The following is a 25598-nucleotide window of genomic DNA, read 5'->3' on the forward strand; positions in this document are numbered from 1 at the left end:
AACCAGCTCAGCTCTGGCAGCACTGAGGATATTTCTATGGAACAGAAACTCTGACCTTGCTTGATTTTCAGATTAGGCTCATAGCTAGTGAAGTGACTATTACTCAAAAAATCATATACCTTGATGTTTTATATATATAAAGGGATAGTGAGGAAATTAGACATGATTTCTGTAGACACATCAGGAAAAAATTGTTTTCAGATTTCCACGTGCTGAATTTGATGTTATTTTTCATATTTTCATGAAGGACATTTATACACATTGATACTTGCAGTTGTGCTCAGCCTTAAGGTGAAATCTTAAAACTTTATGTCCTTGTTTAATTTTGTAGTCCTTGGTAGTCTTGCTCTCTTTCATTTGCTGTGAACATCTTGACTTCTCTTTCATTGGCTCTTCCTATGCATTGATATCATGCCCCATTACATGGCAGGGCTAAAAGGAAATATTCCCTTTATTAAGACGAATGCTATCCAAGGACAGCCCAGAAGTGAGGTCACATTTCCTAAGCACTAATTCCAGTGACCACATGCAAAGAAAGAATACGTAGGCAAGCATTTGATGTTTTAAGTTGGTGCTCTCAGCCGAAATTCAGGTCTGTTTGAAGACCCACCTTTCAGCAGTCCCCACAATACACAGATGCACATTATGTGCCCAGCTAGGCTCAAACACCATGTCCCTGGGCTTTCCTTTATTCTGACTCTTGTTCTAAGGCAAAAGAGGAGAGTGTATATTGAGTGTAAGTCAAGGAAAGGAATCTAACTTTAATTTTGTTATCAAACAATAGATCTGGATTTAAATGGGACCTGGAGTGGTGGGGGCTAGTGCTACTTCCTTATTCTATATGAAACCAGAGTATCCCCAAACCTTGCCAGCTTATGGAGACAAATAATTTCTCATGAATACTAAGACCCACAATCCGTGGTCTGAGGTCCACATATGCATAATTGGGCCATGTAAGTCTCTTGGAATTGCATATGAGATTTCCCAGGGTGACTTGTGTGTTATTAGAACCAGCCCTCTCCTGTCTCACTTGTGCTACTCTGTTTGAAGGTCACTATTTAGAAAATGAGTTGTAATTGGACTTAGGCTCCCCTGGCCTCTGTGGCCGTGGCTGACATGCTGGTGGGACTTCACTGTATTGAGTCTTGCCTTCCTTTGTTTTTCAAGTTGTAGAACCTAGACCAGTTCAAGTGGAGCTTACTTTATTTGGGACACTTTTCAGAGGGGGCGGGAGGTGGGGCTAGATCAGAGGACTGGGGCCTCTGGACACTTTTGCTTATAGGTGTCAGAAACACAATTTAAAGTGACTTAAGCCAAATGAAGAAATTTATTAGCACATATAATAAAAAAATAAAAGAGAATATAGGGCTGTGTCCAAAAGTACCTATAAGGTTATGTGTCTCAGTCTTCCTCATTCTTTCTCTTTATCATTATGATCTTCTGTTTCTATACTCTTCTATTATTTTCTCTCTGCCCTTAAAACCTTCTCTCTCTCCGTATTTTGGTTCTATCTTTCTCTGTATTAGGTTCCTTTTAAGGCAGGCCCTCTCCATGGGATAAAGAAAAGTCTTAATTTTTTTAAACTGCTAAACTTTATTGTGTGTCCTTGCTATTGGCAGATTTACTTTTAGTTAACATACACATTTTAGTGATTATTCATCTTAAGAATTACAGGACATCAACAAATTGTCATAACTATTTAAAGTGTTCTGATTTGAAACATCTATTTCTTAGAATTCGTTAAAAAATTCTAGTTTTGGTGTTGTTCTAAATCATGTATGTGATAAATTACTTGTTTTCTGTTTATTTGAAGCCAACATAACCTTTAAACATTAGTTTCTTCAATTGACATTTGATTTAAAATTAGGCAACATTATCTTATCCTAATAATCTATGTTCAAGTAACAAAAAACTCAGTAGGGCAGATTGTGAAAGTCTTTCAATTCCATTTAAACTTTCCGATAAAAGATGGCATCAACATGGTCTACAAATTGCAAATTGGAGAGTGAGGACAAATTTTTTTGTTTCCTTGATTCTTAAATATTTTGGGAAAAAAAATATTTTTTAGCCCTAGCTGGTTTGGCTCAGTGGATAGAGATTCAGCTTATGGACTCAAGGATCGTGGGTTTGATTCCAGGCAAGGGCACATGCCTGGGTTGCAGGCTAGATCCCAGTGAGGGGCATACAAGAGGCAGCAGATCAGTGATTCTCTCTTATCATTCATGTTTCTATCTCTCTTTTCCTCTCCTTTCCTCTCTGAAATCAATAAAAAATATATTAAAATGTATATATATATTTAAAATATCTAGGTCTAATTGTATCATAAAATCTATAAGTACATTTTGTGTGGAAATTTTTTCCAAAGACTTGTAATAAAACCAACATAGTGTCTTAAAAAGGATGGCATCTTAATATATTTTTAATGGTCAATTTTTTCAGTGTTATTGAGATTTAATTGACATATCCTATATACTAAAGAGGTAATATGCAAATTGACCATCACTTCAAAACAACACACAAGATGGCCGCCCCCATGTGGTCAAAGATGGCCACCCCAATGTGGACACAAGAAGGCCAGCAGGGGAGGGCAGTTGGGAGGGACAAGGCCTGAATGGGAGGGCAGTTGGGGGGGACCAGGCCTGCAGGGGTGGGCAGTTGGGGGTGACCAGGCCGGCAGGGGAGGACAGTTAGGGGTGACCAGGCTGACAAGGGAGGGCAATTAGGGGTCATCAGGCCAGCAGGGGAGGGCAGTTAGGGGCAACCAGGCCGGCAGGGGAGAGCAGTTAGGCGCAATCGGGCTGGCAGGGGAGCAGTTAGGCATTGATCAGGCTGGCAGGGGCGTGGTTAGGGGGTGATCAGGCTGGCAGGCAGAAGCGGTTAGGGGCAATCAGGCAGGCAGGCAGGTGAGTGGTTGGGAGCCAGTAGTCCTGGATTGTGAGAGGGTTTTCCGACTGCCCGTTTAGGCCCGATCCCACTGGATCGGACCTAAATGGGCTGTCAGACATCCTTCAAGGGGTCCCAGATTGGAGAGGGTGCAGGCGGGGCTGAGGGACACTCCCCCCCCCCCCCCCCATGAACAAATTTTGTGCACCGGGCCTCTAATAACATGATGTAATTTTAAAGTATACAACATAATGGTTTAATGTGCACATATGTTGCCAAATGATTACTACAATAAGGTTGGTTAACACATCCATCATTTCACATAGTTACCTTGTGTGTGTGTGTGTGTGTGTGTGTGTGTGTGTGTGTGTGTCTGTGGTAAGAACTTTTAAGATCTACTCTCTCTCTGTACTCCTCCATATTCATTGCAGCATTATTCATAATAGTTAAGACATAGAAATTACGTGTCTGTTGACAGAGGAATGATTAAATAAAATATAATGTAAATCTATACACACATATAAATGCATACATACACATTCACCCACAAAGGGATCTTATTTAGCCATAAAAAGAAGGTAATCCTGCCATTTGTGATAACATGGATGAATGTTGAGAGCATTATGCATAGTAAAATGTCAGACAGAGAAAGACAAATACTGTTTGATCACACTTATATATGGAGTCTTTTTTTTAAAAAAGCACCTGAATTCATAGAAACTGAGAGTAGAATAATAGCTGGGGGGTGGGGAAATAAGAGATGTTGGTCAACGGACACAAACTTCCAGTTATAAAATGATTACATTCTGAGGATCTAATGCTTAGCATTCTGACTACAGGTAACAATAAATACTATATTATTTATTTAGGAGTTGCTGAGAGTAGATCTTAAAATTCTCAACATCAAAAAAAAAAAAATGAAGAGAATTTTCTTTTTAGACAGTAAGTAAAATAGAAAGAATGTCTTTCCTAATAGTTCCAGGCAGAGTCCTGGTGCTGAATCCCATTAGCTAATCTGAATCAGGTGCTCTTCCCTAACCCAGTCGCTCTGATTAGAGGCCAGGTCCAACAAGGGGCCAGCTCCATCCAAGCCTCACAGACTGAAAGTTGGAGAGAAGCAACTCCCTCCAGGGAACATGATGTGCTGACGCTACAACAAGAAGGTAGAAGCAATGCTATGGTCAGATGTAATAAGTGTTTTTTTTTCCCCTTTGTTTTGGGTCATAGAGTCTCTACAGAAATTCAGACAATTTTTTTGTGTTTTTTTTTCCCCCTCCTAATTCTATGCTATAATTTTTGTCACTTGAGTCCAAATTTTCACAAAAAAACTTTGTGAAAAACTGCTCTTTTAACTTTTATTTCAGTCTTCCTTCTCTACATAACACAGAACTGGTCCATGGAGCTCAGTTGGGACACTCACAACATTCTGAACCCTCCATCTGCCAAACTTTTTCTTCATTGGCCCCTATACCCCTATCGTAGAAGTCAACACCTGCAAATATACTCTGGTCCATTATTCTTTAGACATCATCTACTGTTGGTTGACTTTTGTCCTTCAAAAAAATATGCCCAGTGCTAACCCCTGGCACATGTGAATGTGACCTTATCTGGAAATAGGGTTCTGCAGATGTAGTCAAGTTACAATGAGATCATATGTGAGTAGGGTAGTTTCTAATCCAAGGACGGATGTCCTTACGCAAAGAGGGAAATTTGGACAGACAGAAACACACAGAGAAGAGTGCCTTGTGTAGAGACAGATGCAGAAGACTAAGGAGAAGGCCATGTGCAGACGGAGACAGAGATTGCAGTGATACCTCCACAAGCCACGGCATGCAGTGACTGCCGAAAACCACCAACAGCTAGGAGAGACACGGGAACAGTCATTCCCTGGAGCATTCAGAGGGAGCAGGGCTCTACTGACAGCTTGATTTTTGATTTCTAGCTGCCAGAACTATGAGATAATAAGTTTCTATTGCTTCACATCACCTAGTTTGTGGTGATTTGTTTTGGAAGTCCTAGGAAACGAATTAACTGCCCACATTTGCATCAGCATTTAGGCTCAGCGAGAACCCAACACTTCATAAAATGCCAAAACAAAAGTGTAGAAAACTAAAGCAATTTGTCTTAAACCCCAGAGTGATTTCATAATGGCCATGCCAGCAATAAGGACCTGGATTTCTGACTCTTCAGTTGAGTGTTCCTCAAACACTAGGCTTCCTTCATGATGTCCTCCATGAGCCTAAATAAGTTTGAATCAAGCGAAGGCTTATTCCTGAGGTCAGCAGAGAAGTCCTCTGCCCATGTGCACCCATTGGCCAGTGGGAACAATTAGCCTTGAGAGCCAATCATTGAGCTGAGGTGGGGGATAAGGGTGGGGTCTGGGATGCCTCTTTGCACTAATGCATTCTCTCTGGAGGGAGAGGGAAAATAGGTTGCAATGTGTGGGAAAAGGAGGGTGTACTAAGGACAGTTTTAGAGCACCAAGTCACAGGCATGTGTATTTTGTACCCTAAATAACACATTTTTCAAAGAAAGGGTGGAGAGAGTAGAACTTCTCACCTGAGTGTCACCACAGCCTCCTGCAGAGTTTAGGGGCAGGCTGGGATGGATAAGCATTAGGCTGTTTTATAGGGCCCATACTGAGGCTAAATGACCTGCTTTAGGCACTATGTAATTGCAGACAGGAGAGAGTGTAAGTACAATGATTATTATTCAGGTCTGGGAGTTTGTTATTTTATAAATGCTTCCCCAGAGCAGCGAGAATTTTGATTTTTAAGGTCTTGCTAAAACCTGCCAGGGCCACCTGCCTGTAATCCCTCTTGGGACAAATAAAGAATGGAGTTTTTCCTCTAGGGAAATGATTCTGTGCTTTCCAGGAATCCAAGCATGTTATGATAGCAGAAAGTAATATTTTTGTTATTCCTACTGACTGTGAGCATGAGGTCTGAGATGCTCTCAATCTTGGACTGTCTCGTGGTAGTACCATGGGCTCTGCCAGGCACTGACTGGCACAAACTAGATGTGGTTTAGCATTCCATGGAGGCTGGAGGGCACAGGCTAATGCATTAAACATCACTGACCTCTGCATGTGATCTGGATTGTTCCCATTTGTATTCTCTACCCTAAAGAAATGCACTAGCAGAAATCTCAAAGGTTCATACTTTCCTAGGTTCTATATCTATATGTATATCCATATCCATATCTTTATCTATATCTATCTGCGTATATGTATATGTATATCTACATCTATATCTAATCTGATGGAGGATTTGAGCGGGAAACAAGACAACAACAAGAAAATAAATGTGCAAAGCTAGAGATAATGCCTTTTTTTTCTCCTCGCTGATTTTTTTCTCAGCCACTGTGTTATAACTTTAGTATGTTCCTTTTGTTCACATTTTTTAAATAGTAGAAAAAGATAAGAAAGCATAAACTTTTTTATTATCTAATAGCTACTATAGAAATGATCTTCATATGGCTGTTATTCTCAGGCAGACATCATTCAGTAAGGAATAGGATTTGTGCCCATCAGCCATTCCGAGTAAATCAGAAGGCAGCTGTTGTACACGGCCTTTGCATCTTCCGTCTAGTCTGTGACAGGCGGACAAGGACAGCAGTGCTCGGCAGGCTGGTACTTGTCAAGTGAAGCCAGAACACCTTCCAGAGGGATTTGAATCGGGTCAGGTTTTATCATTCGTGGCTGTGTTTTTGAGGCATTCCCAGAGTTATAATTAGAGATACGTGAAAGAGAAATAACCCGAAACATTGCTGATGGATGAACTCTACCTACATGTGCAGCGCATTTTAAAAAATATTTTTGATATATAGACATATTTTTGTTCCTTTTAGACATATTTTGGAAAGACTACCTTGCTCATAGGAGTTCTTCTGAAGAGGAAATGATTGGGGCCCCTGGATATGACATCACAGTGGATAATTGCTTATGTGATAGAACATCAGGAATTCCATCCTTACCCCATATCTCACTGCCCGCCCACCCCGCCCCCCACCCAAGCACAGCACCTAAAATCCTAAAAGTCTCCATAGGAAATGGCATTTTGAAACTGAGAGGCCATGACTATCCTTGAAAAGATACTCTTTTATATTCTGAAACAAATCAATTTAGATAACACATTAAAGTAGAGAAATACATGGTTTATACCTCACATAATAATAATGGGGATAATTTCCATTTTCTATTATTGTCTGCTGGATAAATCCACCTTTAATGGGAAGCACAGGAGATCATTTTGCTTTGTCACAGGAAAGATGTAGAGTAAGAGACAGTTTTCTCTTCTCTGTGTCTGGTGCTTTGGAGCTGGTGCAAGGCCGTGCCTACTTTTCATTCTAAGAATTGAGTTCTCACGCTCAAGATCACCTATCAATGCCTCCTCTTCTTTTCTGTATTCACAACAGGGTGTAAATTATAATGATGCTATAAACTGCTACCCCTGCAGGGATGGTGGTTTGATTACTAGAATTGGGTTGAAAGATTTAATCTGCTCACCTTCTTTGACTCAGAGTTGTCAACATATGCAAGACTGACAGAGATAAGGACAGGTGGGGTGTTTAAGGTGGAATAAACACTGTCCGCTTTGCTCCTCCTGCTGGACCTCGCTCCCAGCTTGTCCCCATGGAGTTAGTGTGGAGACACAGCTCGGCCATGGGTAGCTTCGTTGAAGCTTACGTGCACAGCTGTGGGTCACTAGTCCTCAAACCTGGAAAAGCCCACATAAGCCTCCTTTCACTGTTCATGGCTTCAGTTAAAAAATATTGACCCTACTGCTATTTGTTGTTCTTCTCTTCTCTCTCTCCAATCCACATTCACTTTTTTTCTAATTATCTCAAGTAGAATATACTCTAAGCTAGTGGACTAGACACTATATCCTTAGGTTCATATAAAAATTAAAACCCTCCAAGTATTTGCCTCACTAAAGGTGATCTGAATCTGTGATCAGGAAGTGATTATTGTAACTCCTTCTTGCTATCCAGCAGCTGAAATTCCACTTTCTAAACTGTACGCCTTTGGTTTGAGGAGATGATCCATGCACCTGTCAGATCCACTGGGGGAAGTGGGGCTGGGGAACCTCTCACTCAAAAGCTGACTTGCATCCTTTCCTGTGAGGAGGTAACGACTCAGAAAGACCTCCGCTGTGTTTCACACATATCCATTTCAGGAGTAATGAGCCTTCGGAGAAGCAATAAAGCATCTTCCAGCCTTAGTTTTTAAATATGTAAAATGAGCATAGTAAGTGATGAAATAGTTTTGATGATTTATTAATTCGGGGTAATATAAGTAAAGTGGCTGTCACAGTCTTGGTGTAGGGTACATCTTAATTAATGCATGTGTCTTCCTCCTGTTGGACTGCATTCGCTGTGAAGATGAGATTTATGTTTTCTGTTCCTCCTGTGGCTTCCCACAGTACATTATAGTGATCTACATACAGCAGTTAATGTTTACGGGATGATGCTACCTGATTAATATGAAATTTAGTAAATGAAGGTAAGTGGTTGGCTGGCCTCAGACCCCAGGGGCTTGGCAGTTGTGTATCTTTCAGAGCAGAAGCACCGGGGGAAGCCTGATGTCTACTGCAGGCATGAACACTGAGGTGTGATTACAGTTAAGTGCTAACCAGAGAATCCAAGGTTTTTGTTTTATGCTGAGCTTGTGCCATGATTTGATCCTAGTTAGAGTCAGGACAAGGGCAGCACAAATGAGAGACTGGAAGAATCTGTTGACTGAAGAGCTGTAATCTATAGATTTATGGTGGGATGGATGCACCTTGATTGATAGAGGAAAACTACACATGCCCCTCCACAGCAGTAAGGTGTAGGTATAGGACGCCCAGAGGCCCTCTGGAAAGACTGCTCAATTTCTGAGCTGCTTGTCAAACAATGTAAATCGTGGTGACCCCATGCCATGTCCTACTCAAAGATGTAAATTAACAAGCACAGACATAGACGTCAATAAGTGGAACATGGGCATCACATGGAAGAATAGAGGTTATCAAAGTGTGTGGCAGTGAGAGCTCAGAGGTCATTGTAGTTTGCTGTTTACGTGTAGTTTAAAGCCCGATATGTTTCAGGCATCTCCACTCGAGGTGGCCCAGGAAGGGAGCTGAGCCCTTCCTTGGGTTTATTTTGACTGATTAATAACAAAGACTGGAACGTGTGATCTGTAAAGAGTCTAAGAGTCTCCTTTAAAGGGAGGTCATGGGTTAACCCTAGACCAGGAAAACCCAAATCCAGCGGTTAGGACTGTTTATAGCACTTGCCCTGCCCTGCAGTATTCTAAGGAAGCTTGGCTCCCTCTTGTGGCCTAAAACCATGTGTCGCTTTGTTCTAGCCTCCTTGCTGTGCTGAGAGCAGCCAGTCTTTTGCCACCTGCACCTTGAGCTTTGTAACCTTTTTGTTTGCTTACTATTGGTGGAATGATAGGCATGACCCTGGAAAACCTCTGGGAGAGATATACCTGGCTTTGTTACCCCTCATGCTTCCAAATGTGTCCTCTTGTTGAAAGGGAGATGTGGCATCTAACTCACTTTCATGCTATGTTTCTATCCAAGACTCATTTTTTTACTTACCCCAAGGCATAAATGAATACTAATTGTTAAATGTCACCATACAATAAGATTGGTTTTATTTAAAAACTAGAGGCCTGGTGCACGGAATTCATGCAAGGGGCTTGGCCCTCACAGCCCTGGCGGCTGCCTCAGCCCTCACAGCCCTGGCTTTGTCTGGAAGGTCCTTCGGCTGTCCAGTCTAATCTGCATATTATGCTTTTATTATTATAGATGAATTAAAATAATTGAAGCCGTTGATTTAATTTGGTTTTTAAAGGATGGAACATAAAATAGGAGATTGATGGAAGGTGGGTGCAGCCCTCAGAAGTGAGACATCAGGAGGACCACAGATATGAAATGCTGAGTAAAGGGATTTATCTAGCTCTCAGTCACTTTTATTTAGCTCACTGTGTTTTTATAATTTATTTATTAGTTTCTGTCATTTAAAAATGGAGAGATTTCATATAAAAACAAAATATAACTTGGATTTCTGATTTCTTAGACAAAAATTAGAAGATTTGACAAAAGAGAGTCCATATTCCCTCATGGCCACAGTCAATGGAAGCTGAAGATTAGCCAACTATTTCAGAGCAAGGCATATCCTCCATAGCACCACAGACCCCACCACTCCCTATAGACTTACACTTTACCCATTTTCCTCAATTTGTACCTGCTTGACTCCTATGAGATTGAGTTTGTGACTCTGTAGGCTTGTAGCATGTAAGGTTCATTTATATCCTAATTGTGGTGGAACTTTGTGCCCTAGTTTCACAGTACTTTCTTTTTTTAACTGAATAATAGTGCAAGGACCCATGTTTACCCAGAATGGGGAGTGCAGGTCCAATGAGGTACAGTCTTCACAGGGCAGGCTGACCTGAAAGTCTCGGGGAATGAAGCTGTGAATGCTCAGGCATCTACCAAAGGAATAGACCAAAGTGTAGTTATATTTGACTTAATACAGAGTAACAATACTGTCAAAAACAACAGCAGAAAGAAAATATGGATTTATCTGTGCTTAGGCTATTTCTATAAGTATTCATTCATTTTTACTTATTTATTTATACCATTGGACACATGCTACTTATGATTTCTTTTGATTATGTCCGAACTCTCCAACTTCCAGGTTGTAATCTTGAGAAGACAGATTTCATGCTCTAGTTCTTTTCCATTTACTTCTTTACCTTCATATCATTCCCATTTCCCATAAAAGAAAACTCATCATAATGATTCATGTTTTAGAGCTATCAGTATTCAAATGAAAGCTTCATCTCTTCACTAGCTGCTACCTATTTCTTTTGTTGGTTAGGGCTGGAACCCCATAAAAGTCTTGTTTTCCTCTTTTTAGGATTTAGAATGAGACAGCGCCATGTCCTCATGGAATCCACGGGGCCTATGGGACACTGCCCACATTTGGTCGAATCTGTTCCCTGTGAGGATCCGATGTGTTATCGATGGCTGGCATCTGAAGGCATCTGTATCCCAGATCATGGGAAATGTGGCCCGGGACATCGCATCCTGAAGGCTGTCTGCCAGAACGACAGAGGTGAGACGCACACAAACACAAGTATGTTCGAAGTGATATCTGCCCAGCAGTGGAACAGCAGCAGTCTCTACCAGGTCATTTTTCCTGAGGGGGAGAAACAGCCTTTTCTAATCTTGAATATGTTTAATGCAAGGGCCACATTGCTGCCGAGTAAGCTGCCTTGACTTCATATGGGGCCACATACTCCCTGACAAAAAGAACACTATTTGATTCTGCCTAAATGCAATACAGTGAACCTGGAGATTTCGCTGAAGTATTTAATTTATCGACACATAGAACACAGAAATTCTCTGGGTAGTATTCAACTTATCAGCACAAAACAAATTTCATTTGCTGCTTTGGAGGTCCATATGTAACATGCTTTTATATATTAGCAACAATTACTACACTGTAAAGATTTCAGGGCTACCACTTCTGAAAAAAATACTAAGCATCTTTTTATTTATAGAGCATTAGACTGGAATCAGTTCTAGATGTAATACTAACATTTCTAAAGAATCAGTTTTAAATGAAAGTTGTTGAGATTTACAAAACTTGTAACAATAGTGTCTTTTCTCTATTGCCAAGCTTCTAGTACAATGGTTATTTGAAGTGAAATGTATGAATTTATAAAGTATGTAAGTAACATAAAAATGAGAAAAGTGACACTTAAAACCTTTATCCAACAGTTAAAAAATTCAGTTTCTTGGAAGAATATTGAGTCTGTCTATTAATCAGCTCTACCATAAGAAGCGCAGTTATAATGCTCTCGGTGTGTGGAGTGAAATGTTTTGACTTATGAGATGAAGTAATACATAGAAGGGAAGTCAGAGCGGATTCTGAATGGATATTAACATCTACACAGACTTGATATTCAACAGTGCATTTCCTTGTTTCCTTTCTTGCTTCCCCACCCCTTCTCTCTCTCTCACTGTTCTCTATTTCCCTCATCCTCCCTCCTTCCCAACACTCCCTTCCTCTCCTTTTCTCAGTCACTTTGTCACTTCCTTCCTCCTTTTTTATTTTCTCCCTCTCTTTCTCAGTCTTTTCTTTTTTTTAATTATTTATGTAATTAGACAAATATACATCTTATTAGGTGATGTAATTGGTAACCCCTGAAACCAGGTGGCTGTTTAATTAAATAGAGAGCAACAACAGATTGTATTAGCTCAGTCCTTTTTGACTAAATAGTTAAAACAAATAGTGGCTTCTAATTTTAAGAAATAACTTTTGAATTGGGATAACATATGTGCAGTTTATTAAGAGGCAAATGAGGTCACTTTTGTATTGCTTTTATTTGAATTCAGGAAGAGTAGAATAGAGATTTAGAACCTGGGCTTAAAACTGAGGCTCTAGAGTCAGGCAGGTTGGAATTTCAAATCTGCTACTCAGCTGCTAGGTGCTTTCAGGAAAATTATTTAACTGTGGCAACATCCTTTCATTCTGCTGGAAAGTGGTGATAACAAAACCTGCCACTCATGCCCAGAATGCTAGGGTTCAATAAGTGTTGTAAAAGTGAATAGTGAGGTGCTGGTCATATAACCATTCAAAAGAAGCTATATAAGCATATTTTATTTATAATGTACATTTATTAGTGTTCTCTGGGCTGGGAGAATAAAGCAAAAAGCATTCCTTTAGGAATGAAAATAATAATGAGGATTAGAATAATCATACTTCTTCCTCCCAAACTCCAGCTGTGGAAACAAGAGGATCATTTTTTAGGTTGAGACACAATTACAAATGACTGTCAGGCTTTGTCATTTCATAGCCCACTTGCAGACTTGTGATGGTATATACACTGAGTGGCCAGATTATTATGATCTCTGAACGCATAATAATCTGGCCACTCAGAGTGTGTGTGTGTGTGTGTGTGTGTGTGTGTGTGTGTGTGTATATATATATATTAGAGGCCCGGTGTACGAATTCATGCATGGGTGGGGTCTGGCCAGCCGGGCCAGGGGGAGGGGACATGGGCGGTTGGCTGGCCTGCCTGCTGATCGAACTCCTGGTCGAGGGGGCAATTTGCATATTAGCCTTTTATTATATAGGATATTCACTGAGTGGCCAGATTATTATGTATTTAGAGATCATAATAATCTGGCCACTCAGTGTAATGTCTGTAAGGCTTGGGACTTCTTCACATTTTGTGCTGTTCCTTCCAAAGTGTTGCAGAGTGTGACATTCAGATTTAAAATTAGAGATATATATTTGGTCTTTGTCCCAGTTTCTGGCACAGAGCTCTTAAAATCCGAGGAATTTCCTGAGTGATAAGAGCAATGGAAACATCTTTTGTTATTAAATTTAGTCTCTGTTCCTCAGTTCCTGAAATTGCTTTCATAACCATGAAATGGTGTCTTATAATTCATACCAAGCCTCTTCTCAACACCACTGGTCTTATGTTGAGACTTATGGAAACCATCTCAAAACAGGGCTGGGCCAGAGGAGCCACCACAAAGAAAGGCTAGAACTTTCCTTTCCGCCCCCTGATTTTCAGGGAAGGAGAAGGGTTGGAGGTTGAATCCATCACCAATGGCCAATGACTTAATTAATCATGCCTAAGTACTAAAGCCTCCATGAAAACCCAAAAGGATGGGGTTCGGTGAACACATGGAGATTTGGGGAGGGTGGCAAATGGAAGCTCCACACACTTTCCCAAACCTTGCCCTATGCATCTCTTCCATCTGACTGTTTCTGAGTTATATCCTTTCATAATAAACCAGTAACCTAGTAAGTAAAACAGGTTTCCTGAGTTCTGTGAGCTGCTCCAGCAAATTCATGGAACCCAAGAACAGGATCTTGGAATCCTCTGATTTATAGCCAGTTGTTCAGAACCACGGGTGTCTGAGGTGGAGGGTGGACATATGGGGCTGTGGAATATGATGCTGTCTTTGGGTAGGTAGTGTCAGAATTGAGTTGAATGATAGGACAATCAGCTGGTGCAAATCATAGGTAATGACTTTACTATTCTACAGCAGTTCTAGAGTTTTATCGCTTTTTCCTATGAAATGACTAATATTCAGTGTTGATCTCACTCAGTTTCTATGAGAAGTAGGAGTTACTGCTGGTTCATATCAGTTGCATGAATTCTTTGTGTTTTTTAAATATCTTGTTGTCTCCATTATTTGTGGGGCAACAGCTATGGTCATGGTTATGAGAACATGCTCGCCTCCTAATGGCTGAAGCAGTCTTCCATCCACTGAGAAACTGAAAATGTGGTCTGGTTGCAGTTTTCACAGTGTAGTTTCTATGAGATTTGGGATGATAGAAGTTCAGCAGAGAAGTATTTTTGTTTGACTTCCCCCATGTTATTATAGTCTTTCCATAGCTGCAAGACTTGACAGACACTCATATAAATGCCCCTTGGGGGATGTCCGACTGCTGGTTTAGGCCCAATCCCTGTGGGACTGCTGGCTCCTAACTGCTCATCCGCCTGCCTGACTGATCTCCCCTAACCACTCTGCCTGCCAACCTGCTCGACTCCCAACTGCCCCCCCTGCCAACCTGCTTGCCCCCAACTGTCCCCCCCACCGGCCTGCTCACCCCCAACTGCCCTCCCCTGCTGGCCTGATCGCCCCAACTACCCCTCCTGCTGGCTGCTCACCCCCATCTGCCCCCTCGCTGGCCTGATCACCCCCAACTGCCCTCCCCTCCTGGCCTGATTGCCCCTAACTTCCCCTGCCTCGGCCCCGCCACCATGGCTTTGTCCAGAAGGACGTCCAGAAGGTCTCCCGGTCTAATTAGCATATTGCACTTTTATTAGTATAGATATGTCCCAAATGTATACACACATTTTGAATAATTACAAAGGCAGTATTTGTTAAAATACATTTCATTTTCAAAATTGAGCTATCAGCTGTTAAGGTATGTATGTATTATTTTGGAACACCCTGTGTATATACTTAGTAAGTCTCCTATGATTATTTTTTGTAACATTTGGTAGTTTTCTTTTCATCACTGTGAGTTTAATTGTTTCATAAGCTTTTTATTTCAGAATTATTCAGAGTTAAATGCATAAGACCAAAAGAAATGTCTTTCTTTGGATAAAAACACACACAAAAAAACAGCCTTGTAGTAGATCTAGTCAAACTTGAGGCTTGTTACCATTTGCAAGGTAACATGCTTTGTCTCTTATTTTTAGGCTTAGCATATTAACTCATGCCAGGTATCCTCATATACCAAAAGAACATTCCACATCCTTGCAATATATATACAATTCAGACTGTGAAATGGAGAGGTTTCTGCATAGTCACTATTAAGATTCTATAGGCCCAGCCGGCCAGCTGGTGTGGCTCAGTGGTTGAGTGTTAACCTATGAACCAGGAGGTTAGGGTTCAATTCCCAGTCAGGGCACTATTTTTCTCCAACATGTAACCAGTTCATTGTTGCCAGGTTTCCCTGCCAATTGATATAAAGGTTTACCACTACGTGACATCTTCCCAGAACAGATTGGGAAAATCCACATAATCCCAAATCAGTGGATGGTGTTCCCGTGGCCACTCTGTATCATCTTTCATGTCTCCATCATGCAAAGTGGGTGATACTCTAGGGTCATTGGATAAACACCAGACTGTTTACTGGAACAATCAAACCCTGATACTCACCACATACTGCTCTATAATTTGCTAAAAATCTGTCTTGAAAAAACACACACAAGTGTTTGTATATTTAACCAAACATCTTTATTTAGAGGTAACCCAGTATAAATTCTTCCCTGGTGGAAAGCAAATGCCCACACTGGTCAAGAGCATAATACATCAGGAAGAATGTTAGAATGCTCACATGTTCACAGGTACATGGAGCTCAAGTTCAAGGTTTCTTATTTCTCACAATTGCACTAGACCTTTCCAATGCAGATATTTTTCTCCATTTGCACAGAAAGCATGAGGAATGATTTCTTATCATTAAAGTGAATTTGCTTTTTAGTTCAGAGGCATTTTTCTATGAGTACCTGCTTTGCATCATTAACCTTGAATAATCCAAAAATATGATCTTTAATCTTGACTAAAATGTCATGTGCTTATAAGCTCTAACAAAGTAAGAACCCTTTAAAAGATAACTTGAATTGGTGAGTTGTACTCTAGAATAATTATTTACTTGAGTTGCACTAAATTTTTGGTTAACATAGATAAATCTATGAATAAAGAGTCAGAAGTTTTGTTTTGTTTTGCTTTTATTATTTTTAACTTTTAAAAATTTTTATTAAGTTTATTGGAGTGACATTGCTTAATAAAATTATATAGGTGTCAGGTATACAATTCTATAGTGCATCATCTGTATATTATATTATGTGTTCATCACCCCAAATCAAGTCTCCTTCCATCACCATTTATCCCTCCTTTACCCTCTTCAACCATCTCCCACCCCCATTTCACCTGATAATCACCAAACAGTTGTCTGTGTCTATGAGTATTTTTTTTTTTTGCTTAATCTTTTCATCCTTTACACACACACACACACACACACACCTAATTCTCTCCCTTCTGACAACTGTCAGTCTGTTCTCTATGCATCTGTTTCTATTTTGTTTGTTAGTTTATTTTGTTCATTAGATTCCACATATAAGTGAAAATCCTCTGGTACTTGTCTTTCTCTGACTGATTTACTTTATTTAGTATAATATTCTTCAGGTCCCTCCTAACTGTCAAAAATGGTAATATTTCCTTCTTTTTTATAGCTGAGTAGTATTCCATTGAGTAACTGTACCACAGCTTTTTATCCACTCATCTCCTGGTGGGCATTGGGCTGTTTCCACATCTTAGTTATCGTAAATAATGCTGCAATGAACATAGGGGTGCATATATCCTTTCAAATTAGTGTTTTAGGATTCTTTGTTTATATTCCCAGAAGTGGTATCATTAGGTCATTTTCAGTTTTTGAAGTAACTCCATACTGCTTTCCACAGTGGCTGTACCAGTTTCAGTTTTTGAAGTAACTCCATACTGCTTTCCACAGTGGCTGTACCAGTCTGCATTCCTGCCAACAGTGCATGAGAATTCCCTTTTCTCCACACCCTCACCAGCACTTGCTGTTTCTTGATTTATTGATGATAGTCATTCTGACAGGGGTGAGGTGATATCTTATTGTGGTTTGAATTTGCATTTCTATGATGAATAGTAATATTGAGCATCTTTTCCTGTTTATTGGCCATCTGTATGTCCTCTTTCGAGAAATGTTTATTCAGGTTCTTTGCCCATGTTCTAATTGGTTTGTTTGTTTTTTTGGTGTTGATTTGTGTAAGTTATTTATAAATTTTGGATATTAACCCCTTACCAGTTGTATAATTGGCAAATATGTTCTTCCAATTGGTAGGTTGTCTTTTAATTTTGTTGATGGTTTCACTTGCTGTCCAAAAACATTTTAGTTTGATATATTCCCATTTGCTTATTTTTTCTTTTGTTTCCCTTGCCCGAGGCAATATAGCAGAAAAAAATACTGCTATGAGAAAAGTCAGAGATATCACTGCCTATGTTCTCTTCTAGAATTTTTATGGTTTTGAATCTAATATTTAAATATTTAAGCCATTCTGGGTTTATTCTTGTGTATGGTATAAGAAGGTGGTCTAGTTTCATTTTTTGCATGTATTTTTCCAATTTCCCCAACACATATATTGAGTAGACTATCTTTATCCCATTGTATATTTTTGACTCTTTTATGAAATATTAATTGACAATATGGGAATGGTTTTATTTCTGGGCTCTCTATTCTATTCCATTGATCTATATATCTGATTTTTAAACCAGTATTATGCTGTTTTGATTATTATGGCCTTGTAGTATAGTTTGACATCAGGTAGCATGATTTTTCCAGCTTTGTTCTTCTTTCTCAAGATTGCTAAGGATATTTGGGGTCTTTTTTGGTTCCATATAAATTTTTGGAATATTGGTTCTATATCTGTGAGATATGCCATTGGAATTTTAATATAAATTTTATTGAATTTATAGATTGCTTTTGGTAGTATGCAACTTTTAATGATGCTAATTGTTCCTCTCCATGAACACAGTATATACTTCCACTTATTTGTATCCTCTTCAATTTTCTATTCAGTTTCTTAATGTTTTTCTGAGTACATATCTTTTACATTATCCTTGGTTAAATTTATTTCTATGTACTTTATTTTATTTATTTTTGATGCAATTATAAATGGAATTGTCTTCTTAGTTTCCCTTTCTGATGGTTCATTATTAGTGTATAAACATGCAACTGATTTTTGGATATTTATTTTGTATCCTGCTACTGGTGGAATCTGTAGGGCTTTCTATATAAAGTATCCTATCATCTGCAAATAATGACAGTTTTACTTTTTCCTTTCCAATTTGGATGCCCTTGATTTATTCTTCTTTTGTGATTGCTATGGCTAGCACTTCCAGTACTGTGTTGAATAAGAATAGTGAAAGCAGCCATTCCTGTCTTGTTTTTTATCTTAAGGGAAGCACTTTTAATTTTTTCCCATTGAGTATGATGTTGGTTGTGCATTTGTCATATATGGACTTTATTATGTTGAGTTATGTTCCCTCTATTCCCACTTTGCTGAGAGTATTTATCATAAATAGGTGCTGGATTTTATCAAAGGCTTTTTCTGCATCTTTACTTTTCATCACTTTTAATATTTCCTGTGAAGCCCTTCTGGCCTGAGATATTTTTGTTGAGAAATTAGCTGAGAGTTGTTTTGGTTGCTTCTTTGTAGGTAACTAACTGCCTTTTTCTTGCTGCTTTTAAGATTCTCTCTTTGTCTTTAATTTTTGCCAGTCTAATTATGATGTGTCTTGGTGTGGGCCTCTTTGGATTCATCTACTTTGGGGCTCTCTGTGCTTCTTGGACTTGTGAGTCTTTTTTCCCCCATCAGGTTAAGAAATTTTTCAGTCATTATTTTATCAAATCATTTCTTGATCCCTTGCTCTCTCTTTTCTCCTTCTGGTACCCCTATGATGTGGTTGTTGTTACACTTCATTTTTTCCCAAAGGCTTATTAAACTATCATAATTTATGAAATTTTTTTTATCATATTGCTGCTCTAATTGGTTGTTTTTTGCTATGATGTCTTCCAAATTGCTGATTTGATCCTCTGCTTCATCCAACCTACTGTGTATGCTTCATTTTAGACATTGTATTCTTCATTTTTACTGGTTAATTTTATGGGTTCTATGTTCTTTATTATGCTTGCTATTTCTTTGTTGAACTGCTCACTGAGTTTCTTGAACATCCTTATAACCATTATTTTGAACTCTATAGCTGGTAAATTGCTTGCCTCCATTTCACTTACTTTTTTTTTTTTTTTTTTAGAAATTCTGTTCTTTCATTTGGGAACTGTTTATTGGTGTCTTCATTTTGACTGTCTCTTTTTGTTTGTTTCTATGTATTAGGTAGATATCTATGACTCCCAGTCTTGGTAGGATGACTTTATGTTGTAGGTGTCCTGTGAGACCCAATAGCACAGGTTCCTTAATCACCTGAGCTGGGTGCTTCTAGAATGGCCTCCCTTTGTAATTAAGCCTTGATTTCTATTGGCCTGTTTGTGCATGGCATTGACACTCAGGCTGACTTGACTGTGAGGATCCTTATCTCAGTATGGGAGCTGCTGTTCAGGTGTTGACCACACTAACTGGAATTCACCTCAGCAGGGTCTGGAACCTGCCAAGATCTCTCATTGGATATGCTGCTTGTGAAGTTAATTGGATTCTCCTCTGATGTTGTCTGAAGCTGGCCACTGGATGTGTTGATACTGGGGCCTCTTGGGAGGGACTCTGATGCAGGCCAATGTCAGATGCTACCTGTGACTGGCCCTTGGCAACCTGTTTGGAGCTACAAAGTTATCCAGTTTGTGGCTGCCTCTGCTGTACCTGGGTGTGCAGAGGAAGGACCAAGCTTCACACCAAGGTCAACTTTTATCAGCTTCTGACCAGAGGTCAGACCAGCAAATGTCCCATGGTACCCTGACATTCATATCTACCTGCCTTTGCTGTTGGCTTCCTGTTAGGCCCAGTCACTGAAAGAACCTGTGGTGCTACTCAGATTGCATGATGTATGTGCTAAGTGAATCACCAGATAGGGGTGAATGATAAGTTCATCAAACTGATATGGGTCCAAACTCGGTGCCAATGCTGGGTCTGAGGCCACTCAGTAAATGTCCCAGGGTATACAAACTCTAAATCCTCCTGCTGGGTGCTCACACACCTTTGTGGTGGGGTGGGATCTCAGGAAGTCTTCAGGATGAGCCAGTCTAGAGTTTATTAGGCTCAAACCAAGATTTGGCCATGTAAAGGGAGGGGTCTACACTGCTTGGGCATGCAAGGGAATACTGACCTTTATTCAAGCACCATACAACTCTGTCTGACCTTAATTTTGTCAGGAGTTGGGAGAATGGGACTAGGAGTTATCGCATGAGGGCGAGTTGTTAGTCAGGCTTGGGGGAAGTTGAGGGCTGTACCCACCCCTAGAGCCACACAACTCAGTCTACCTGGTTTCTGCCCAGACCTCAGCAAGGCATAGCCACCAGAAGATATCCCAGAGAGTGGAGCTAGTGGATCTCCCATGAGGAGGAGGTGCCAGTCAGTTTTACAGGAAAGTGGGGGGAAATGGCCTCCACCCCAAAGCCACACAACTCAATCACTGACACCACCTGAATCTTCCCATAACTCTACACCCTGGCTCAGGCAGCTGACTCCTCAGCAGGATGAAAGCTCTATAGGGTGTGGCTACAGGGAGTCTAGATGGTAGAGCTATTTCTTTCCCTGGGGATGGGATGGTACCAATGGAGGGGAGTGCTGCACCAAGAAAGATGGTGTCTACAATGTGGGAGAGTGATTCCTCAAAGGTATCCTGGTGCTGTCCCTTCAGCTTTCTCCCCAGAGCCACCAACCCCAGTCTCTCCTCTCCCAACTTTAGTCCACTCCACCCTCCCTCTGCTAGAACCCAGGGTGTGGGATTGTGAATATTATTTTGTGTGTTACCTTAAAGAGAGCATCTGTGTCTCTAGCAGACTTCTGGCTCTCCCTGGCATCTCTCCCTGATGGACAGAATCCCTGCCAATTTTTACAGCCAGGTAAAAATCGCACTTTTTCCCAGCTCTGGTGTCTGGGATGGGGAGCCTGGCTTGTGTGAGACCCCAGGGTTCTCAGGGGAAATCTTTTCAGCTGAGCTATCCCTCCAGTTTCTCAGCCACCACCCATGGGAGTGAGGACTGCCCTTTTTGTGTCTCTGTCCTTCCTACCAGTCTCCATGTGGCTTCTTCAGTAAAGCCTTGGTTATAAGACTTCTCTTCCACTAGTTTTCCATTGTTTATTGCCATTGATTGCTCTATATTTTAGTTTTAATTACACATTGGTCCTAGGTGGCGGTGAGTGAGTATAACAGTCACCTACTTGGCCACCATCTTGGATCCCTCTTTTTTATCTTTAAGTCTCAAGAAATCTTCTTTGACTCACTTGTGAGAATAAAGTCAAACTCCATTCAAATAAGTTGCTTATTATAATATTTTGTGATCCACAAAAATTTTAAATAGAACTTATTTTGTGTTTTCAAGTCATTATTTTCTAAACCCTTTGATCACGTTGTACCCTATCTTGGTCAACAAGTGCTGATTTACTTTTCTGTACATATATCTATTTTTATTTTTCTTACCAGAATTTTTAACTGCTATTTCAGCACAATATTTCTTTTCTTTTCTTTTAGGAAGAATGAATAATAGGTTATTTAGCAGGTATTTTTTTTGCCACACAAGTATATCCCTGTAGTGAATCAACCTATTCAAGAGACACTACAAAATCAGAGCCACCACAGAGAATACAGAGCCTCTCTCTAAAATGCTAGTACATTTCCAATATGAAGTTTCTAAAAGTTTTGAGCAATGGTACCTTGGTTGAAATAAGTATGATGTTTATTAAAATGCGCATTTTTTGGAAGGGATAATTGTAATTGGGGTATATATATTTTTTAAAAGTGTCATTTTCTTATAAATTAATTTTTTTCATGTTTTATTTCTTTCTTGTTTATTTAGTAGGGAAAAAGCTTACAATTGTGTTTACATAAGGTTTAGGGATCTTAGAACTATATTGCCAAGTGTTCAGAGGGAGCAAAAGAGGGGAGAATAAATATTTTATATTTGCAATGCAAATTCGGATAAAGAGCTTTTGGGAGTAGACTATCACATACTGTTGTTTCCTGTCCAGATCCTCTTGGCCATTTAATATTTCTGTGAATGTCAGCCTGAAATTCCACTGATACCACCTGCATCTCATTGCCTAAGGAATTTCTCTGGTCATTGCAGCCTTCTCTTCCCACATATGCAGTCAGAAGTGTCAGGGAATTGACTCCCAGGGAGCAGCCTTCAACCAGTGATTGAGAGTTGGTGTATAAATACCAACTCACATGCCCTCAGATGGAAAAACCTTGAGGTGTATGTTCTTCAATATTTCCTAGAGTCTCTGGTGAGATGAAGTTCCACTTACTCATGGTGCTCAGTTATTAAACCACACATCCTTTATCAGTTTCCTTTCCTTTGCTGACTTGCTCCCTGAATTTGCACTGGTTCCCTGACATCGCTCTCTCATAAATACTTGCTCAAGAACCATTGTTGCAGAGTTTGGTTATGGTGCAACTCAAACTAAGACCAGGATGCTTCGAAAATATTTGGTAGATCTACTCCTGTATCCAGGAGTCGAAGAATCCTGTTCAAACATACTATATTGATTAAAATATGTAGATTATATCTTTCCAAGGGAGAAATAATAGTCTCTCATAAGACCTCATTCAATATTTTGAACAACCTTCACTATTTATCAGTTATTTGTAATATCTGAAGGGCTTTAATATACTGCTTCTGTCCTCCCTCTGGAAACAAAAACAAAAACAGTATTGAATCCCATTTCCCCCCAGTTAGGCAATACCAGTAATTTATACCATCCTCTTGAGTCTTGTTTTCCAACAGTTTCTGAGTCATTTTATGACTCTCAAGAGAGGACTACCTTATTCATATTTTCATTTTGAACTGGATTCCGAGTATATTGGATGTTTCTTAATAAGAACAAGAGGATCAACCTCTTTTGAAAGTTAAGGGGATTATTTCTTTGGGAAAATTGATTCTGAAGTGTTTGGGGAACATGTTGCTCTGTCTCCTTTGTACTAGATCAGTGGTTCTAAACTGCAGTGTGTATCAGAATCACCCAGAGGGATTATAGAAACACATATTCCTGCCCTCACTATGGAGTTCTGATTCAGTAGGTCTGGGATGGACTCAAGAATTTGTGTTTCTAACAATTTCACAAGTGATACTGATGATGCTGGGCCAGCCAGGGACAATACTTGCAGGAACACTGTTCTGAGCAGTAGGGGGCCTAAAGGCAGAATTAAAATGATAGTACATAAAAAAAGTAGGCTAGAACAATGAAAGGCCTGTCTTACACTGAGTCAGAATACATAGTACTATTGACTCCAATCTGTTGTTGTTTCTTGTTTCCTGCTGGGAAAGTTATTCTTGAAATCCATGAAATATATTACTGTCTTTGCAGAAGCAAGCAGGGAGTAAATATTCTTTTTTTTTATTATTGTTACCTAGATAGCTTACTAGAAGATCAAATAATGGAAAGCAATAGTATAGTCTTACTGAAACAGAGGACATGTAATGTGTGAGATGAGTTATTTAGGTTTAGAGGAGGGAATTTTCATTTTCAGCAAGCTCTCTTTTGCAGACCACCAGCTGGTAGCAGTTTGGTGTCAGTGTTCTTAGGAAGGAAGTGTGGTGATGACACATACATTGTATTACATTTTTAAATGAGCCTGACATTGCAGTTGAAAGTGCTAATAAGATAAGGCTGCTATTCACGCAACAGGAATCAGACCACAAAGGAGATTAAAATTGAGAGTTCCTGTAGCCACTTCCCTCATTCCTTTTCATTTAGACATCTTGCAGTGAAATTAAAAGTGAAACTTTAATAATGTTTGGCAAGGAGGGAATCCAAAAGAGAAAAACAGAGACTTGTTCTAATCAGTTTCCCCATTTATGTTTGAATGGAAGGTGGGGAGCAGACATAACTGGTGAATTAATTTAAATGCTAAAGGGAGAAGAACTGTAATACAGTTTTTAATATATTTACTGTATGTTGTCTGTCAATAAAGAGGTATTGTATTTTGAATTATTCCCTTTTTCCACTCTGTTACATATCTAGACAGCACATGATAGCTTTCATCTTTTTTCTCTTATACTGGAGGTTCCTAGACAAATTACTGTATTCACATCACTACCCTAACAGTAATTTACAGTTAGACTAAGTATAGTCCGATTTTTTCATATTTCAACACTTAGAAATAGCTTAGAGGAAATTGCTTCCTGAGTGTGTCTATGTCTTGCCTAGAAAGGCTGTCACCTCTTTCAATCTTTTTGGAAATTTTCACTGGGCAGTCTATTTTCTGTTCCCATCCCATGTGATTCAAAAAGCAAAATGAATCCTAGATTGTACTCATACTTCAAAATGTAGTTTATATGATTAAATGGTCAACTCAACCTTTCAGTGGGAGTTAAAGTAAGATTGTCACCCTTGTCATTACCTTCAACTTTCCTCTCGTTCATGCTCTAAGTTTTTCTATTCCATTGTGTATTCTACTAGGGTTATTAACAGGGATTAGTTACAGTATAAGTCACAGGGATATAGTTTTGTTTTCTCATTCTGAAATTCATTTTAAAGTGGTATTTGGTTGTTTTAGCTGATAACACCTGAAATAACATCTCCCGTGTTTCCTTCTATATAGACATCCCATGTGTGTCTATGTGGACATTCGATGTAGTTCATTTCATACTTACTGAGTTGAGTGTCTGCAATGCCCAAAGAATTATATAATTTTCCATGGAGATAATATATAAAAAGTAGAAATATTTTTTTGGAGAACATCATACATTTTGTTTCAAAGACACATGAACTCAAGGGGAAAATGTGTCTAAAGTTAATTCAGAGATAACTTAAGACCTTAATACTTTCTTACTCCATAGGTAAATTTCAGACACCAACAAGCACCAAGGATATCCATAGCTCACAATAAGTCCTACTTTTGCTTGTTATTCTAAAGTACTTTTTCTCCATAATTGTGTCCATGTTGTTCCCAGGTCTGAGATGCTCATCTTCCTCTTCTTCCTTTGGCTAATTCTTACTCATTCTTTAAAATCTTGGATTAATGTCCTTCAGAAGAACATCCTTCCACGCTCACTCTGCATCTCCTAAGGTGGGCTAGAATCTCAAATGTTATAGTTAATTATGATAATTCACTTTCTATTATAGGTGATTGGTTCCAAAATGTGTCAGTTTCAATCTTTTTAGCCAACAAGTTGTGAGAAGAGGTACATGGTCAGGGAAGGGATTTGTTTTAGTTGCTGCTGTGACCCATTGTAAGATCTATAGGTTATGTGGCTTTGGAGTAAAGGCGTTGCCATGTACAGTAGAACAGAGGTGTAAAGACATTCTGGGTCCTGGAAGACATTGCTAAATCCCCAGATTAACAGTAATTTCCTTACTGTAAAAGCCGGTTTCTATCAGAGTTTATATGAGCTGCTACAGAAATCATCCTAATAGAGTGCCTGTCTTCTGTGTTCTCATTACACTCTGTGATTCAGTTATCACATTATACTGAAATTGTCTGCTAATTTGT

General features: G+C 39.5%; 1 protein-coding gene across 1 annotated transcript in view; it reads left to right on the plus strand.

Moving 5' to 3' along the window:
* The window catches only part of THSD7B (thrombospondin type 1 domain containing 7B), a 759963-nt gene that overhangs the window by 247967 nt on the left and 486398 nt on the right, over positions 1-25598 (plus strand). The window contains exon 6 of the mRNA XM_028148195.2: positions 10792-10989. Within this exon, the coding sequence (XP_028003996.2) occupies positions 10792-10989 (198 nt within the window). The remainder of the gene's footprint in view (positions 1-10791; positions 10990-25598) is intronic.

Source organism: Eptesicus fuscus, chromosome 11 (genome assembly GCF_027574615.1).
Source record: "Eptesicus fuscus isolate TK198812 chromosome 11, DD_ASM_mEF_20220401, whole genome shotgun sequence".
NCBI classification, from domain to species: Eukaryota; Metazoa; Chordata; class Mammalia; order Chiroptera; family Vespertilionidae; genus Eptesicus; species Eptesicus fuscus.